The following is a 20,312-nucleotide window of genomic DNA, read 5'->3' as shown; positions in this document are numbered from 1 at the left end:
GCTTTGAGGGGACTCCTACGGTAGGTACACCTATAGCTCATCTCTTGGCAGTAGTACTGTAGACTACTTTATCACTGACCTCAAACCAGAGTCTCTCAGAGCATTTACAGATTACAGCAAAATCACAATCTACTTGAACAGAGGAATACTCAATAATGAGGCATCAAAGCCAATGGAACTTAATAATATTAAGAAATGCTATAGATGGAATGAAACTAGTGTGAAATCCTAACAAAAAACTATTTGGCAACAACAAATTCAATCCCTTTCAGACAACTTCCTGGACACATTTTTCACTGTAATAGTGAAGGTGCAAACTTGGCAGTAGAAAACCTAAACAGTATTTTGACCTCTCGGCTTCCCTATCAAATCAAAACATTTCAAACAGCAAACTGAAGAAAATGAACAACAATGACGAATGGTTTTACGAAGAATGCAAAAACCTAAGAAAGAAATTGAGAAACTTATCCAATGGACAAATGTCAAATTGGCTTTTTACCAAACTACCGTACGACAGACCACATATTCCCCCTGTACACAGTAATCTAGCCAAAACAAAGGCAACATCTTCTCATGCTTTGTTGATTTCAAAAAAGTCTTTGACTCAATTTGGTATGGTCTGCTATACCAATTGATGGACAGTGGTGTTGAGGGAAAAACATACAACATTATAAAATCCATGTATACAAACAACAAGTGTGCGGTTAAAATTGTAAAAAAAAACACATTTCTTTCCACAGGGCTGTGGAGTGAGACAAGGATGCAGCTTAAGCCCCACTCTCTTCAACATATATTTCAACGAATTGGCGAGGGCACTAAAACAGTCTGTAACACCCAGCCTCGCACTACTAGAATCTGAAGTCAAATGTCTACTGTTTGCTGATGATTTGGTGCTTCTGTCCCCAACCAAGGAGGGCCTACAGCAGCACCTAGATCTGTCCCAAACCAAGGAGGGCCTACACCAGCACCTAGATCTGTCCCAAACCAAGGAGGGCCTACAGCAGCACCTAGATCTTCTGCACAGATTCTGTCAGACCTGGGCCCTGACAGTAAATCTCAGTAAGACAAAAATAATGGTGTTCCAAAAAATATCTATTTGCAAGGACCACAAATACAAATTCCATCTAGACACCGTTGCCCTAGAGCACACAAAAAAACTATACATACCTCGGCCTAAATATCAGAGTCATAGGTAACACAAAGCTGAGAACGATCTGAGAGACAAGGCAAGAAGGGCCTTCTATGCCATCAAAAGGAACATAAAATTCGACATACCAATTAGGATCTGGCTAAAAATACTTGAATCAGTTATAGAACCCATTGCCCTTTATGGTTGTGATGTCTGGGGTCCGCTCACCAACCAAGAATTCACAAAATGGGACAAACGCCAAATTGAGACTCTGCATGCAGAATTCAGCAAAAATATCCTTTGTGTACAACGTAAAACACCAAATAATGCATGCAGAACAGAATTAGGCCGATACCTGCTAATTATAAAAATCCAGAAAAGAGACGTTAAAATCTACAACCAGCTAAAAGGAAGCGATTTCCAAACCTTCCATAACGAAGCCATCACCTACAGAGAATGAAGCTGGAGAAGAGCCCCCTAAGCAAGCTGGTCCTGGGGCTCTGTTCACAAACACAAACAGACCCAACAGAGCCCCAGGACAGCAACACAATTAGACCCAACCAAATCATGAGAAGACAAAAAGATAATTACTTGACACATTGGAAAGAATTAACAAAAAAACTGAGCAAACTAGAATGCTATTTGGCCCTAAACAGAGAGTACACTGTGGCAGAATACCTGACCACTGTGACTGACCCAAACTTAAGGAAAGCTTTGACTATGTACAGACTCAGTGAGTATAGCCTTGCTATTGAGAAAGGCTGCCGTAGGCAGACCCTGTTCTCAAGAGAAGACAGGCTTTGTGCACACTGCCCACAAAATGAGGTGGAAACCTAGTGGCCCTTCCTAACCTCCTGTCAAATATATGACCATATTAGAGACACATATTTCCCTCAGATTACACAGACCCACAAAGAATTCGAAAACAATTCCAATTTTGATAAACTCCCATATCTGTTGTGTGAAATACCACAGTGTGTCATCACAGCAGCAGAATTTGTGACCTGTTGCCACAAGAAAAGGGCAATGAGTGAAGAACAAACGCCATTGTAAATACAATGGCTGAGGCTGCGTTGTTGCTCTGTGGATGTGTCTCAATTGGCCATTGGACCTGGTCAAAAGTAGTGCACTATATAGGGAAAAGGGTGCAATTTGGAACGCTGACTGCATGTGGCCTCATGTAGCCTCATGTAGCCCATCAGCTAGAAGGCATCTCACCCTTCTCGGCCCTCATTGTCCCAACAACTCCCAAAAGGTAATGACTTCATGCATTACTGCAAATGGCTGGAATTGAAATGATGCCCCACACCTAATGAATACAGTAGTTCACAGCAACGCTGTTAGCTGTCCATTTCCTGTACTGTCCTGTACTGATATATCCTGTCATGTAGTGTCCTGTGGTGGATGGGATGCTCAAGTGACTCCTAAACTGATTGCCAGAGGAGCAGTGAAGGAGAAAACGATAGTGGAGCATATGCTCTCGTGATCAAGGCCAGCGTGTGTGTGTGTGTGTGTGTGTGTGTGTGTGTGTGTGTGTGTGTGTGTGTGTGTGTGTGTGTGTGTGTGTGTGTGTGTGTGTGTGTGTGTGTGTTAGGGCCTTGCCTGGCTGGCTGGTCTGTATTCACAGAGCATCTGTCCCTCACTGTGCATCTGAAAGCTGCTGACACACTACTCTCTACCTGGTCCCATCACCAATAATCAGCCATGTGAACATCACTCACCATCACCGCCCTGCCCCTGCCAACATACACGCACGTACACACCCGCACACACACGCACACACACATACATACAGCCTGGAGTCTGGCTATTAACAACTCTCGCAATGATTTTCAGAAGCCCCTAAAAGATTATTATCATCAGACAAACCCTGACATTTTACCAAACACTCTCATACGCTGTCTCAAACACTGTTTTAAATATTTTGTCCTGCCCATTAACCCTCTGAATGGCACACACACAATCCATGTCTCAATTGTCTCAAGGCTTAAAACTCCTTCTTTAACTCATCTCCTCCCCTTCATCTACACTGATTGAAGTGGATTTAACAAATAACATCAATAAGGGATCATAGCTTCCACCTGGATTCACCTGGTCAGTCTATGACATGGAAAGAGAATATGTTCCTAATGTTTTGTACACTCAGTGTATATACAGTTGAAGTCGGAAGTTTACATACACTTAGGTTGGAGTCATTAAAACTCGTTTTTCAACCACTCCACAAATTTCTTGTTAACAAACTACAGTTTTGGCAAGTCGGTTAGGACATCTACTTTGTGCATGACAAGTAATTTTCCAACTATTGTTTACAGACAGATTATTTCACTTATAATTCACTGTATCATAATTCCAGTGGGTCATAAGTTTACATACACTAAGTTGACTGTGCCTTTAAACAGCTTGGAAAATTCCAGAAAATGATGTCATGGTTTTAGAGGCTTCTGATAGGCTAATTGACATATGTTTAGTCAATTGGAGGTGTACCTGTGGATATAGTTCAAGGCCTACCTTCAAACTCAGTCCCTCTTTGCTTGACATCATAGGAAAATCAAAAGAAATCAGCCAAGGCCTCCCCAAGTCTGGTTCATCCTTGGGAGCAATTTCCAAACGTCTGAAGGTGCCACGTTCATCTGTACGAACAATAGTACGCAAGTATAAACACCATGGGACCACGCAGCCGTCATACCGCTCAGCAAGGAGACGCGTTCTGTCTCCTAGAGATGAACGTACTTTGGTGCGAAAAGTGCAAATAAATCCCAGAACAACAGCAAAGGACCTTGTGAAGATGCTGCAAGAAACAGGTACAAAAGTATCTATATCCACAGTAAAACGAGTCCTATATCGACATAACCTGAAAGGCCGCTCAGCAAGGAAGAAGCCAATGCTCCAAAACCGTCATAAAAAAAGTGTTTTTTGGAGAAATGTCCTCTGGTCTGATGAAACAAAAATAGAACTGTTTGGCTATAATGACCATTGTTATGTTTGGAGGAAAAAGGGGGAGGCTTGCAAGCCGAAGTATACTATCCCAACCGTGAAGCACAGGGGTGGCAGCATCATGTTGTGAGGGTGCTTTGCTGCAGGAGGGACTGGTGCACTTCACAAAATAGATGGCATCATGAGGTAGGACAATATTGTGGATATATTGAAGCAACCTCTCAAGACATCAGTCAGGGAGTTAAAGCTTGGTCGCAAATGAGTCTTCCAAATGAACAATGACCTCAAGCAAACTTCAAAAGTTGTGGCAAAACGGCTTAAGGACAACAAAGTCAAGGTATTGGAGTGGCCATCACAAAGCCCTGACCTCAATCCTATAGAAAATGTGTGGGCAGAACTGAAAAAGCTTGTGTGAGCAAGGAGGCCTACAAACCTGACTCAGTTACACCAGCTCTGTTAGGAGGAATGGGCCAAAATGCACCCAACTTATTGTGGGAAGCTTGTGGAAGGCTACCAGAAATGTTTGACCCAAGTTAAACAATTTAAAGGCAATGCTACCAAATACTAATTGAGTGTATGTAAACTTCTGACCCACTGGGAATGTGACGAAAGAAATAAAAGCTGAAATAAATCATTCTCTCTATTACTATTTCTACTATTATTCTGCCATTTCACATTCTTCAAAATAAAGTTTTGATCCTAACTGACCTAAGACAGGGGATTTTTATTAGGATTAAATGTCAGGAATTGTGAAAAACTCAGTTTAAATGTATTTGGCTAAGGTGTATGTAAACTTCCGACTTCAACTGTATCAACGAATTGGCAAGGGCACTAGAACAATCCGCAATACCCAGCCTCACCCTACAAGATTCTGAAGTCAAATGTCTACTGTTTGCTGATGATTTGGTGCTTCTGTCCCCAACCAAGGAGGGCCTACAGCAGCACCTAGATATTCTGCACAGATTCTGTCAGACCTGGGCCCTGACAGTGAATCTCAGTAAGACACAAATAATGGTGTTCCAAAATGTTTCCAGTTGCCATTACCACAAATAGAAATGCCATGCCCTAGAGCAAACCAAAAACTATACCTACCTCGGCCTAAACATCAGCACCACAGGTAACTTCCACAACGCTGTGAACCATCTGAGAGACAAGGCAAGGATGGCCTTCTACGCCATCAAAAGGAACATGAAATTCAATATCCCATTTAAAAAAAATACTTGAATCAGTTATAGAACCCATTGCCCTGTATGGTGCTTCATTCTATAACTAGAGGACTCCTGATATCTCCAGATGTATCATTTTTTTTGTCTTTATCTGTTATTGTCTAGTACTGTCTTTTTGCTAGCTAGGGCCATCTACTTTAAGTGCTGCCTGTCTTCCCAGTAGACTACTTGGTGTGTGAACTGCTGACTGCTCATAACTTGCAGATAGTTGTTGACACATCAACCAGGATTAAGGGGCAGGGCAATTTGTCACTTGTTTTAGTAATCAGTGGCTGTATTGGAGGGGGAGTGGTTTCACCTCTCCTAGGCAATCAGCAATTATTACAGGGAGGCGTGCTCTCCACCTCTGCTAGGCAATTAGCAATCAGTGTTAGTTCTTCAGTCTCCCCTGGTTTCTCAGTGGCAGCTGTAAGAGGCGGTCGTTCGGTTCTGCCGGAACTCTAAGGCCATCGGAATTTCCAAACCTTCCATAACAAAGCCATCACCTACAGAGAGATAAGTCTGCTCAGCAAGCTGGTCATGGGGCTCTGTTCACAAACCGACCCCACATAGCTCCAGGACAGCAACACAATTAGACCCAACCAAAACATGAGAAAACAAAATGATAATTCTTGACACATTGGAAAGAACAGAGAACTGGAATGCTATTTGGCCCTAAATAGAGTAAGTACACAGTGGCAGAATAACTGACCACTGTGACTGACCCAATGTTAAGGAAAGCTTTGACGATGTACAGACTCAGTGAGCATCCATAGCCTTGCTATTGAGAGAGGCAGACCTGGCTCTCGAGAGAAGACGGCACACTGCCCACAAAATTAGGTGGAATTTGAGATGCACTTCCTAACCTCCTGCCAAATGAATGACCACATGAGACACATATTTCCCCCCGATTACACAAACCCACAAAGAATTCGTAAATAAATCAAATTTGGTGAAATACGACAGTGTGTCATCACAGCAGCAATATTTGTGACCTGTTGCCACAAGAAAAGGGAAACCAGTGAAGAACCAACACCATTGTAAATACAACCCATATTTGTTTATTTATTTTTCCCTTTTGTACTTCAACTATTTGCACATCATTTAAACACTGTACATAGCCATAATATATAATGTGAAATGTATCTATTCTTTTGAAATGTTTGGGTAATGTTTACTGTTAATTTCTGATAGTTTATTTCACTTTTTGTTTTATCTATTTCACTTGCTTTGGCAATGTAAACATATATTTCCCATGCCAATAAAACCCTTTTGAATTTAATTAAAATGGAATTGAATTAAGAGAGGGGAGATGTGTAGGATTTCTGGTGAGTTACTATAGATGCTCTTTCTCCCATACACTGGTGTTTATTAATAGAGCTCTGTGCTGTGCTGGGCCTGCTCTGCTCTGTGCTGCCTGACTGGGAGGATGGGTGGCCAGGTCCTGTGCTGGGCTGTGTGCTCTTAGGCTGGGCGATAGGTGACCTCTGTTTACCAGACAGCTCCAGGCAGGGCAGGAACACAATAACAACATAGTAACCAGTCCAGGTCTCTAAGAGAGCCCGTGTGGGTACATTAATGCTCAGACCTCTCCAAGCCTTATTAAAGACCCAGACATGAGTGTTTAGTCTGTGTGTCTGGGGCTCTTAGGGCTAGACCCTGGAGAAGAGCTTGCACCTGTAATGAATAAGGCTTTGAAAAGGCTTGGCGCTCTCAATAAGTGCTGTGCTCTAAATGTGATAGGTCAGATACTCACACATGGGCTTGAGCTGGCCAATCAGCTCCTCCTTGGTCCACTTGGCCCATTCCTTCTTGTCTGTGTTGATGGAGCACAGGATTGGCCCGCATGGTTTCCCACAGTCCTCTATGGCCGGCACATTCAAATAGTGGACAAGCACGATGTCAGGGTTCTGGAGAGGGAGGGGGAGAAGGAGGGGAACCTTAGGTTAGTCAGCAGACTCAGATGATGTGTGTCTGGTAACAGTGAGAGAGAATGGGAATCACACATAGGCACAGAGAGAGAGAGACCCAGCTGGAAGTGTAACACCTTCTAGCATTACAGCTGTTGTGTTAGCACACAGACATGCTGCTGGAATAGGCTGCTGTTGGAGAGTCATGGTAACTCTCACACAAATGCATGGTAACTCTCACACAAATAATTGAGTGAGAAAAGCTCACAGAGAGAGAGAGCGAGAGAGAAACAGAGAAAGAGAAGCAAAACAGAAATGTGTCTGAAGAAATATGTGGAGGGGATGTTAAAACCTCTTTGGAAGATTGTGTGTCTGCGTGTGTGGTAATAACCCTGCTATGTGCATGTAACACACTTATAGCATTTTGTGTAGTCCTCCCACATGCCGAGCCAATGCCCTCTATTAACTTGCCCGTGTACCCAGTCAGATCCACCAATTTACCTGCCACAACTGTTACCTACAGTATGTAAATTACCTAAATTGACAGCTTATGAAAAATTGGTGCCGTTTAAAAGACCGGTTGAGCCGGTGTGAATAACATCAATTGTGTTCTGTAATCATGAATAGCTTTGATTACTGTGCGGAGTAAACAGTGGCAGGAGAAACGCTCCCACTCAGCTCCTTAAGACTCAATTTATTAGTAACACACTAATGCCAATAACAACACACACATGCACCACACTCGCTCCCATAAGGTACACACACACACACACACACACACACACACACACACACACACACACACACACACACACACACACACACACACACACACACACACACACACACACACACACATGTAGGAGCATCAGTAAATGCTGCAAACACAGGCATGTAAACTAAACCAGATGGACACAAACACACAAAATAATGAACACACTTAACATAGACGCCCCATCCTCCCCACACACACACACACACACACACACACACACACACACACACACACACACACACACACACACACACACACACACACACACACACACACACACACACACACACACACACACACACACACACACACACACACACACACACACACACAGACATGTTAAAGTAACAAAAAAAATGTAATGACACCATGTGTTTGAGTGCAGTTTGAAGCTTCTTCAGTGCTAAGTGGATTCTAAATCAACATGCTACTAGGTCTGTGCTCCCTACTGGTCCAAACCATTCATCTGTACCACTCATTACTCCATTCCCCTCTCCACCCCCCTCATCCTCTCTCTCTACCTTGATCAAGAATGGAGGGAGAGGAGAGAGATACACCAGGGATAATAAAGATGGAGGGATGAGGAGAGAGATACACCAGGGATAATAAAGATGGAGGGAGGGGAGAGAGATACACCAGGGATAATAAAGATGGAGGGAGGGGATAGAGATACACCAGGGATAATAAAGATGGAGGGAGGGGAGAGAGATACACCAGGGATAATAAAGATGGAGGGAGGGGAGAGAGATACACCAGGGATAATAAAGATGGAGGGAGGGGAGAGAGATACACCAGGGATAATAAAGATGGAGGGAGAAACACCGGGGATAATAAAGATGGAGGGACGAGGAGAGAGATACAACAGGGATAATAAAGATGGAGGGAGGGGAGAGAGATACACCAGGGATAATAAAGATGGAAGGAGGGGAGGGAGATACACCAGGGATAATAAAGGTACAGCATAATAGTCCATTTTGACCTGCACAGGTTCTCTCAAAATACTGTTAACAGCCATGTTCAGTGATTTGTGCATAGGGCCAACCAGTGTTGGAATCATCTCACATTCAAAACAATAAAAACATTTCATCTTTAAAAAGCCCAATGGTTGTTATTACAGAGTCATTTTCTTGATTTAGTTGACTTATTCATTTCAGTTCCTTGTAGGAAAAAGGGTCTCAGTATAGAGACCTATTCTTTGATAGGTCTGTAAACTCTTTTGTAGTGCTACTGGTATCTGGATATTTAGTCCATGTTACACCAGTCTGATCTGTGGCCCACACCCCACCACCACAGCTGGACATGGAGCTGTGTTATCTCCTCTGTGATAAACGTTGTCCCTGTTCCCTGCCATTGGAGTCAACACCCTGAGACGGCTGTGCCCCGCGTTCATGGTGACAGGGCGGGCGGGCGTGTGATGCCCCAGATGGCATCACCAGCTGTGGTAATCGCCAGGCCATGCCCTCAATCCTTAACTAGCACGATAGGGGCGAATAAAGGGCCACAGCACGCACTCATGAGCACATTGGGGAAGGCACTCATACACACCAAGAAAGACAAACACACACACACACACATATTGCACACAGACACACAGACACACAGACACACACACAGACACACACACACACACACACACACACACACACACACACACACACACACACACACACACACACACACACACACACACACACACACACACACACACACACACACACACACACACACACAAAACATAACTTCTATCCACATAGCAGCCCCCCCCTCCCCTCCATTTAAACCCCACCCATACATAAAGACACACACTGCTGTTCCCTACCACACACACACACATTGGTCCCTGCTCTACAATGAATGGGAACATTTGGCTGGCAGCCTTACAGCTCATCCAAACAACAGTAATCTGTAGAGCCAGCTACAGCTAGCTACAGTAGGCTTTCGTATTATTAATTTGCTGCTATGACTTGTAAAATCCATGTGTGAGCCAGCGGTGGTTTTGTCCCAAACGGGACCCTATTCCCTATGTAGTGCACTACTTTGACCAAGGCCTAATGGGAATAGAGTGTCATTTGGGACTCAGGCAGCGTATAACGTGTGTAACTGTAACTTTTTCCCCTCTCTCCTCAGAGTGCCTTTACAACACATTTAGCAGCTCTCGTCGGCCCACTTAGTCCCTCCTCTCCGCCACCAAGAAAACAACACAATGAAAATGTAAAGCGTCACATAAATCTATCAGGATGGTAATTTAATTTAATTTCCTGCTGGCTGCTTTCTTTTCCTCTGTGTAATATCACCAGTTTGTTTCTCTCCAAAGGAAACAGGAAAAAAGCTGAGAGGGGAACTTTTTCCTGGATACTGTTTTGCAGAGAAAATGAGATCTCATTAACTTATTGATTAATTGTGTAATGTAGTCTTTTGGTTGTTTTCCTGCTTGTTTCCCATGCGGGTTACAGGGCCGCTTTCCAGCTGTACATTTACGCAATGGTGGTGGAGGGAGAGTGGGATCCGGTTGCTGGAGTGTGTGGAGAGGGAGTGTGTTTGTGTGTGTGTGTGTGTGTGTGTGTGTGTGTGTGTGTGTGTGTGTGTGTGTGCGTGTGTGTGTGTGTTTGTGTGTGTGTGTGTGTGTGTGTGTGTGTGTGTGTGTGTGTGTGTGTGTGTGTGTGTGTGTGTGTGTGTGTGTGTGTGTGTGTGTGTGTGTGTGTGTGTGTGTGTGTGTGTGTGCGTGTGGTGTGCATACAGTATGTGGGTGTGCGCACGTGTTTGTGCATGCATGCTCGTGTGTAAAGGGGGATATGCTACAACTCCAATACCCAACACACAATCTGTTAGTGTGGGAGGCTCCAAGGTATTGATGGTGCACATCCAAGTTGTAGTCAAGGTAAAAAGCAATATGCATGCATCATGTGTATTTGTAGACAGTGTTGTTATATTGTTGTGTTAGTGTGTAGTCTGGTGAACATCCCCACAGCAGATGGATGGATGTTGCAGAGTAAATGACCTATCGAGACTAGGGGAGGCAGTCACAGAGGAGGCAGTCACAGAGGAGGCAGTCACAGGGGAGGCAGTCACAGGGGAGGCAGTCACAGGGGAGGCAGTCACAGATGAGGCAGTCACAGATGAGGCAGTCACAGGGGAGGCAGTCACAGAGGAGGCAGTCACAGATGAGGCAGTCACAGGGGAGGCAGTCACATGGGAGGCAGTCACAGGGGAGACAGTCACAGATGAGGCAGTCACAGGGGAGGCAGTCACATGGGAGGTAGTCACAGGGGAGGCAGTCACAGGGGGGGCAGTCACAGAGGAGGCAGTCACAGGGGAGGCAGTCACAGAGGAGGCAGTCACAGAGTCACAGGGAAGGCAGTCACAGGGAAGGCAGTCACAGAGGAGGCAGTCACAGAGGAGGCAGTCACAGAGGAGGCAGTCACAGGGGCGGCAGTCACAGGGGCGGCAGTCACAGGGGAGGCAGTCATAGGGGAGGCAGTCACAGGGGAGACAGTCACAGAGGAGGCAGTCACAGGGGTGGCAGGTCTACTAAGGGGGGTGAACACACACACACACACACACACACATACATACATTCCGCACACATACACACACACACAAACACCTTGCACAAACACACATATGTACACACGCACACACACACACACACAATCCCCACCAACACACACACAAACCAAAAACACATCATCACGATACCGCAAGACCAGGGTACAGTCGTAGCCAGGCAACAGGTTTCTTTGGCACCCACACAAGGAAGGCAACGTTCCTACGCTCAGCTCAGCCTCAGCACCACTACCTTGCTATGGAGTCAGTCCACACCACACTGCTATACAGCAGAGCTCAGCCAGGCATGTTGCCACAGCTACAGCAAGGGGAAAGAGCCTGGGTTCCAAATGTCACCCTATCCCTTCATAGTGCTCTCTAGTCAAAATTCATGCATTATGTAGGGAATAGGGTGCCATTTAGGAGGCAGCCAGAACCTCATTACCAGGGTTACAGTTACAGAGTCGGACAATGCTCCTACCAGGACAGGCCATGTACTGTAGACCCAGGGCTCTCAACAGGCTCTGGCAGACAGATACAGACACCACAGTGCTTGTCCGTTGGTTGAAACGTTCATGTAATCTGTAACATGGGCCTGCAAGCCCTGGTGACCCCTGTCACAGTCCTTCACCCTTTCCTCTCCTCTCCTCTCCTCTCTTCTCCTTTCCTCGCCGCTCCCCTTGTCTCCATGTAGCCGTCACCACCAACACGGTACAACGACCTCATTAAGGGGAGAGAGAAGAGGAGAGAGGGGGGCTGGGAGAGGAGAGGAGAGAGGAGGGGAGTAGGGAGAGGAGAGAGGGGGGCTGGGAGAGGAGAGGAGAGAGGAGGAGAGAGGGGAGTAGGGAGAGGCGAGGAGAGAGGAGGAGAGAGTGGAGGAGGGGAGGGGAGAGGAGAGAGACGAGAGGGGGGCTGGGAGAGGAGAGAGGAGGAGAGGAGAGGTGGGGGCTGAGAAAGGATGGATGATAGAAGGGGGAGAGAGGAGAAGAGAGCAGGAGGAGATGGGGAGAGAGGAGAGGAGAGGAGAGGAGAGGAGAGGAGAGGAGAGGAGAAGAGAGGAGAGGGGGGTTCTCCAGGCCCAGTGCTGCCTGGCAGAACGTTACTGTAGCAGCTAGGCCTCTCTCTTACAATGAGCTGCGTAGCACTGGAGCGATAAGAACAGACATTAACATGAAAGGATCTTAATTAAGAAGAGGAGGCTTGGTGGGACGTGGAGGAGCTGAGGACTGATGGGAGAAACCTAGTGAGGAACAAGATAAAGCAGCCAGCCGCACGGAGGGGAACGACTTCAAAGCTTAGGGAGTCTAGCAGCAATCAGACAGCAGACAGATACACAGAGAGAGGGGGAAGGCAGGTTCTCAGAGGAGAAGTCAGGAGAAAACCACCCATTCCTCAGAGGAGGAGGAGGAGGAGGAGGAGGAGGAGGAGATGGATGAAAATAGGCTAGGGAGGAGAAACCGCTTCAGAGACATACAGTACCAGTCAAAAGTTTGGACACACCTACTCATTCAAGGGTTTTTCTTTATTTTTACTATTTTCTACATTGTAGAATAATAGTGAAGACATCAATACTATGAAATAACATAAATGGAATCATGTGGTAACCAAAAATGTGTTGTTATATTTGAGATTCTTCAAAGTAGCCACCCTTTGCCTTGATGACAGCTTTGCACACTCTTCGCATTCTCTCAACCAGCTGCATGAGGTAGTCACCTGGGAACACATTTCAATTAACAGGTGTGCCTTGTTAAAAGTTAATTTGTGGAATTTTTTTCCTTCTTAATGCGTTTGAGCCAATTAGTTGTGTTGTGACAAGGTAGGGGTGGTATACAGAAGATAGCCCTATTTGGTAAAAGACCAAGTCCATATTATGTCAAGCTCAAATAAGCAAAGAGAAACGACAGTCCCTCATTATTTTAAGACATGAAGGTCAGTCAATCCTAAAAATGTCAAGAACTTTGAAAGTTTCTTCAAGTGCAGTTGCAAGAACCATCAAGCGCTACGATGAAACTGGCTCTCACGAGGACCGCCACAGGAAAGGAAAATCCAGAGTTACCTCTGCTGCAGAGGATAAGTTCATTAGAGTTACCAGCATCAGAAATGGCAGCCCAAAGAAATGCTTCATAGAGTTCAAGTAACAGACACATCTCAACATCAACTGTTCAGAGGAGACTGCGTGAATCAGGCCTTCATGGTCGAATTGCTGCAAAGAAACCACTACTAAAGGACACCAATAAGAAGAAGAGACTTGCTTGGGCCACGAAACAAGAGCAATGGACATTAGACCAGTGAAAATTGGTCCTTTTGTCTGATGAGTCTAAATTAGAGATTTTTGGTTCCTACCGCCGTGTCTTTGTGAGATGCAGAGTAGGTGAACGGATGATCTCCGCATCTGTGGTTCCCACCGTGAAGCACGGAGGAGGAAGTGTGGTGGTGTGGGGGTGCTTTGCTGGTGACACTATTGGTGAACTTTCATGTGCCTTAATAACAAACTTGTATGCCATCTGTAAACACGATTAAAATTGTTAAATTTCGAGCCTAGTCAGTTTAGCCACAGAAAAAACGAGCAAACATCCCGCTAGCCATGATTGTCTGGGAACGACTTCAAAGCTTAGGGAGTCTAGCAGCAATCAGACAGCAGACATATACACAGAGAGAGGGGGAAGGCAGGTTCTCAGAGGAGAAGTCAGGAGAAAACCACCCATTCCTCAGAGGAGGAGGAGGAGGTGGGTGGGTGGTCTGGACATGCCGAGAGATGAGTTTGGATTGGTCTGCCATATAGCATGCTTCTGTCTATTTGAGCTGGTCAGACTGTCCTTACTAAAGTGGCTTTTATTGAAATGTATTGTGTAGTAAAACTGCATATGTGTTGCTCCCCACTTTCTGGAGGACTGAGTTTTGAAATCAGTGGAATTCCAGTATGATAGCTAAGGAGATGGAGAAACACCTGTCTCTCCGGATTACATCTTCAAACTAAGGGCAACCATGGCATCCGACAGGAGATGTGTCCATCCATGAATGATGTATACGGATAAGATAGTCTAGCTTGCTAAATTTTACGTTTCTAATTTTGACAGAAAGTGGTTTCAAGTTAAAGTGTACTGTTAGCTAGCTAACTAAAGTTAGCTGGCTCGCTCGCTAGCTAACGTTACGTGTATGATCTTATTATTCGTATCTCAGAGCCATTTGCTTGGCTAGCTAAAGCCTAATGTTAACTAACTAACATTGAACCTACTTGGTTAGCTACCTGCAGATTCATGCAGGGTAGTATCGTCATGAGTTGGGATTATGGTTCATTGTTTACCTAGCTAGCTAGCTAACGTTCACTGGATGGCTCGCTAGCTAACGTTACGTGTATGATCTTATTATTTGTATCTTAGAGCCATTTAGTTGGCTAGCTATAGTCTAATGTGAGCTAGCTAACATTACACCTGGTTGGTTAGCCACCTGCAGATTCATGCAGGGTAGTAACGTCATGAGTTGGGATTATGCTTCATTGTTTACCTAGCTAGCTAGCTAACAGTAGTTGGATGGCTCGCTAGCTAACGTTAAATTTATGATCTTATTATTCGTATCTCAGAACCATTTGCTTGGCTAGCTATAGCCTAATGTGAGCTAACTTACATTACACCTGGTTGGTTAGCCACCTGCAGATTCATGCAGGGTAGTAACGTCATAAATTGGGATTAGGGTTCATTGTTTACCTAGCTAGCTAGATAATGTTAGCTGGCTGGCTCGCTAGCTAACATTACGTGTATGATCTTATTATCCGTTGTCATATTATTAGCTATCATGACGTTGCCCTAAGGGTTAGGTTTATAACCCCCCATAAATAGGTTTATGATCCCCCCCTTCCCCCTTTTCAATCCACTCTACAGAATGGACTCTTGGAAAGCCCTTTGTTAACATAGAGAGAGTATGGTAACATCAAGAGGTTGGGGAAAGATACAATATATTTCTGAAATCCAACCAGTTGAAAGTGTCCATTGGTACTTAAAGAATATGATGTCAGATCAGTTGGTGTCTGGGACATTATATCTGATAATAGGACGACATAAATGTTATCTTTGAAAGTCTACACATTCTGTGTTATCAGATTCACATGCAATTGTCGTGCAATTTAAATGTTTAAATATGAAACTATTTGTAAAAAGATTAAATGTAATTTTATCTTCTAAATGAGAATTGTTTTCATAAGTAAACTATGCTCACTCAGTGGCCCCACCCAAGTGAATAGACATTGGTTGAGAACTCTGAAACACGCCCTTCTCTCCCCCAATACAAAAGCCTGTTGACGGAAGTCAACCTCAAGTTCCCGATGACATGAGGACTTGTGTCCATACATTTAAAAAGGCTAATTTCAACTACAACCAAACAAAATTAACATTTAGTTCCAAAAATGTTAGTACTGCTGTCCTAACGTTTAAAAGGGTGAATTTTGGGCCTCCCGAGTGGTGCAGTGGCCTAAGGCTAGCTGTGCCACTAGAGCTTCTGGGTTCGAGCCCAGGCTCTGTCGCAGCCGGCCGCGACCGGTAGGCCCATGGGGCGGCGCACAATTGGCCCAGCGTCGTCCAGGTTAGGGAGGGGTTGGCCGGCAGGGATATCCTTGTCTCATTGTGCACTAGCGACTCCTGTGGCGGGCCGAGCGCAGTGCAGACTGACACGGTCGTGAGGTGTACGTGTTTCCCCCGATACATTGGTGCGGCTGGCTTCCGGGTTGGATGGGCATTGTGTCAAGAACCAGTGCGGCTTGGTTGTGTTGTGTTTCGGAGGACGCATTGCTATTGACCTTCGCCTCTCCCGAGTCCGTATGGAAGTAACTAGCAAGTTAGCTTGGGTGCTTGCCTGCTGTTGTTAGTACAGAACGCTTGGATCAACCCTTAAAGAGTTGTGTGGGGCTAAAACTTAAGAGGGTCTGAACAATGCTGAATGGGTGTAGACAAAGACAGGCTCTCCAGTAGTAGTACCAACCCATTCAAAGGTCATTTTCTCAAAAGTGAGTTTACAAGTTTATCAACTTTCAAAGCAGGATTACTTTCCTATTGTTCCTCAACTGTAGTGTATGAAATACAATTTTGTAGCTCTGAGTCTCTACTTTTATCCAATGTAAAAGACACAATTTCGGTCACATATGTGGGAACTCCTTCATGACTGTTGGAAAAGCATTCCAGCTGAGGCTGGTTGAGAGATTGCCAAGCGTGTGCAAAGCTATCATCAAGGCAAAGGGTGGCTACTTTGAAGAGTCTAACATATAAAATATATTTTGATTTGTTTAACACTCTTTTGGTTACTACATGATTACATATGTGTTATTTCATTGTTTTCATGTCTTCACTATTATTCTACAATGTAGAAAATTGTAAAAATAAAGAAAAACCCTGGTATTGTATGTGGCTACGCTAGCCCACAACAGGGACAATTTAACTAGCCCACTACAGGGACATCCATTTCAATGCATAATATGAGGTAAACTGGAACACTCGATTATTTTGTCACAAACGTGCAACGTCAATTCCACACTTTGTTTTGGGGGATGTGAAAATGCATGAGGGATGTACTGTATAGATATTATGTACTGTATAGATATTAGTGTCTTAGTTTATGTGTATTCATGTGTGAGAAAAATCATATGGGATTATTTGTTTATGTGATATGCAAACATGTATTCTCTAAAATCTGCAGAATGTTTGCATGACGGTAAATCAACGGACTGACCTCTTCCTGTATGCTGGACTGTGTCTGTGTGAGTTATTATGTTTGTGTGAGAGTGCCCATTAGGTGATTAACACCCTGCACTTAAACCTGGCCTGTGTTTATTACCATGTGTGTTTAGCAGTTGAAAGTGGGTGCATGCTGGTCTGCGTGTGTGTAAACCGATGTGCAGTGTGTGTGTGTGTGTGTGTGTGTGTGTGTGTGTGTGTGTGTGTGTGTGTGTGTGTGTGTGTGTGTGTGTGTGTGTGTGTGTGTGTGTTGGTGTATGTGGGTGTGAGAGGTGATTATGGCCGTGCTCTGTGGGCTTTGCTGGGGCAGTTGCCCTGGCGGTGGCATGGTGATGGATGGCATGGTGTGCCCGTCATTAAGCAGCCTCCTGGCCCCTGGCACTGGGGTTAAGCTCTTAAACGCACCCCTCCCTCTCGCCTCCCTCTCGCCTCCCTCTCGGTCCCTCCCTCCCTCCCTCCCTCCCTCCCTCCCTCCCTCCCTCCCTCCCTCCCTCCCTCCCTTCCTTCCTTCCTCTCTCTAGTTCTCCCTACGTCCCTCCTTGCCTCCCTCCCTCTCTCCCTCCCTACATCCCTCCCATTCTCTCTCCCTCCCTCCCTCCCTCCCTCCCTCCCTCCCTCCCTCCCTCCCTCCCTCCCTCCCTCCCTGCCACCCTCTCTGGCTGTCCCCAAACACTGGTGCTCATTTCAAGGTCAACTGCCTCTGTGGTGCTGTAAGTTCACCTCCACAGCTCCACAGGCACAATACTTCTCCTTTATCCTTTTGTTTGGAATGTTTTGTCGCTCTCTCACCGCCAAAGGGTGTGTTTGGGAGTGTGGGGGTGGCTGCTAATGTTGCTGCTGCCATACACATTAAGACACAAAAACACACAGGCCCTCACACACATGCATACACACACTCACACAACGGCATAAACAGGCAAACAACACTCCACATCAAACAAGCTAAAATGGAGTAAACGCCCTGCAGCCAGCTCCTGTCGAGGTGGTGGAGGAGTCTCTGTTGAACCCATCTTCCCCTCTCTCTGGCTCCTCTCTCAAAAAGCCTTTGTTAAATGCTCTCAGTATAGACACTCTAATTGGGTGTCTGGTGTCAGCGCTCTTTGCCTTCCGCCCCCTCTCTTTCCCTCTCTCCCATCCCTCTCTTCCTCCTCTCCTTTTCGCTCCACCGCATCCATGCCATGGTGTTCCTGGCGCCCGGGGTGTGTACCAATCCAAGGGCACGTGCCAGTTTCAAGGAGTGTCATGCTGTGAATTGGCCAGTTCAGCCGTGTCCACCCAGGTCTGTGTGAGAAAGGCATAGGAGGAGGCTCAGCAGGGGAGATGGTGGGAGGCAGGGGGTCTCCTAAGGACCTTCTCCCCTGTGAGGCACTCTAGGGGGTATATAAAGGGCATTCGGGAAGTATTCAGACCCATTGACTTTTTCCACATTTTGTTACGTTATAGTCTTATTGTTAAATGGATTCAATCTTTTTTATCAATCTACACACAACACCCCACAATGACAAAGTGAAAACAGGTTTTTAGAATTGTTTGCAAATGTATTACAAATAAAAAACAGAAATACATTATTTACATAAGTGTTCAGACCCTTTGCTATGAGACTTGAAATTGAGCTCAGGTGCATCCTGTTTCCACTGATCATCCTTGAGATGTTTCCACCTGTTCCACCTGTTTCCACCTATGGTAAATTCAATTGATTGGACATGATTTGGAAAGGCACACACCTGTCTATATAAGATCCCACAGTTGACAGCGTATGTCAGAGCAAAAACCAAGCCATGAGGTCAAAGGAATTGTCTGTAGAGCTCAGAGACAGTATCGTGTCAAGGCACAGATCTGGGGAAGGGTACCAAAACAATTTTGCAGCATTGAAGATCCCCAAGAACACAGTGGCCTCCATCATTCTTAAATGGAAGAAGTTTGGATCCACCAAGACTCTTCCTAGAGCTGGCCGCCCGGACAAACTGAGCAATCGGGGGAGAAGGGCTGTGATCAGGGAGGTGACCAAGAACCCAATGGTCACTCTGACAGCTCCCGAGGTCCTCTGTGGAGATTGGAGAATCTTCCAGAAGGACAACCATCTCTGCAGCACTCCACCAATCAGGCCTTTATGGTAGAGTGGCCAGATGGAAGCAACTCCTCAGTAAAAGGCACATGACAGCCCGATTGGAGTTTTCCAAAAGGCACCTAAAGGACTCTCAGACCATGGGAAAAAAATATTCTCGGTCTGATGAAACCAAGATTGAACTCTTTGGCCTGAATGCCAAGCTCCACATCTGGAGGAAACCTGGCACCATCCCTATGGTGAAGCATGGTGATGGCAGCATAATGCTGTGGGGATGTTTTTCAGCAGCAGGGACTGGCAGACTAGTCAGGACAGAGGGAAATATGAACAGAGTAAAGTACAGAGATCCTTGATGAACGTACTCCAGACATAACATAAGAAAATGTGGAAAAAGTCAAGGGGTCTGAATACTTTCCGACTGCACTGTATGGGAGATGGGTGGGCATGTGGATGTATGCATGTTTAACGGAGGATGGTGTGGTCTCTGTCACATCTTGACATCTCTCCCTGGTCTCTCTCACATCACATCTATTTTGAAGGCAGCAGGTATTGTATCTATCTGGTGCTCTCCTCCCCACTACTGAAGGCCTGTGTTCCTCCTGAAGAACCTTCTGTACCAGCCTGCCAATGGGGTCCAGGCGGCATATTAAAGAGTTGGAACTTTTGAGGAACAGGAAGAGAGAGATGTGTGTTAGTCTGTGTGTGTGTGTGTGTGTTAGTCTGTGTGTGTGTGTGTGTGTTAGTCTGTGTGTGTGTGTGTGTGTGTGTGTGTGTGTGTGTGTGTGTGTCTGTGTGTGTGTGTGTGTTAGTCTGTCTGTCTGTGTGTGTGTGTGTGTGTGTGTGTGTGTGTGTGTGTGTGCGTGCGTGCGTGCGTGCGTGCGTGAGTGTTTGTGTGTGTGTGTGAGAAAGCCAGCGGCTGAGGCCCAGCTGTGATGTTTAATTCAGCAGCACATAATCACTCAAGAGGTGCCGTTAAATAACTCAGCTTAGAGGGGAAGAACCTCTCCACTCTGGGAAAGGACTGCTAGAGG

At 45.5% G+C, this 20,312-nt stretch overlaps 1 protein-coding gene across 8 annotated transcripts in view; it reads right to left on the bottom strand.

The window, feature by feature from the left end:
- Nucleotides 1-20,312, bottom strand: part of LOC129829826 (calmodulin-binding transcription activator 1-like) — a 120,566-nt gene that overhangs the window by 64,674 nt on the left and 35,580 nt on the right. For all 8 annotated transcript variants that reach the window (XM_055891768.1, XM_055891760.1, XM_055891761.1 and 5 more), the window contains exon 2: nucleotides 7,025-7,178. In XM_055891768.1, coding sequence (XP_055747743.1) covers nucleotides 7,025-7,178 — 154 coding nt within the window. The remainder of the gene's footprint in view (nucleotides 1-7,024; nucleotides 7,179-20,312) is intronic.

This window comes from Salvelinus fontinalis, chromosome 31 (genome assembly GCF_029448725.1).
Source record: "Salvelinus fontinalis isolate EN_2023a chromosome 31, ASM2944872v1, whole genome shotgun sequence".
Taxonomy (NCBI): domain Eukaryota; kingdom Metazoa; phylum Chordata; class Actinopteri; order Salmoniformes; family Salmonidae; genus Salvelinus; species Salvelinus fontinalis.
The sequence above is the reverse complement of the archived record's forward strand: the minus strand, read 5'-3'. Positions and strand labels throughout refer to the sequence as shown.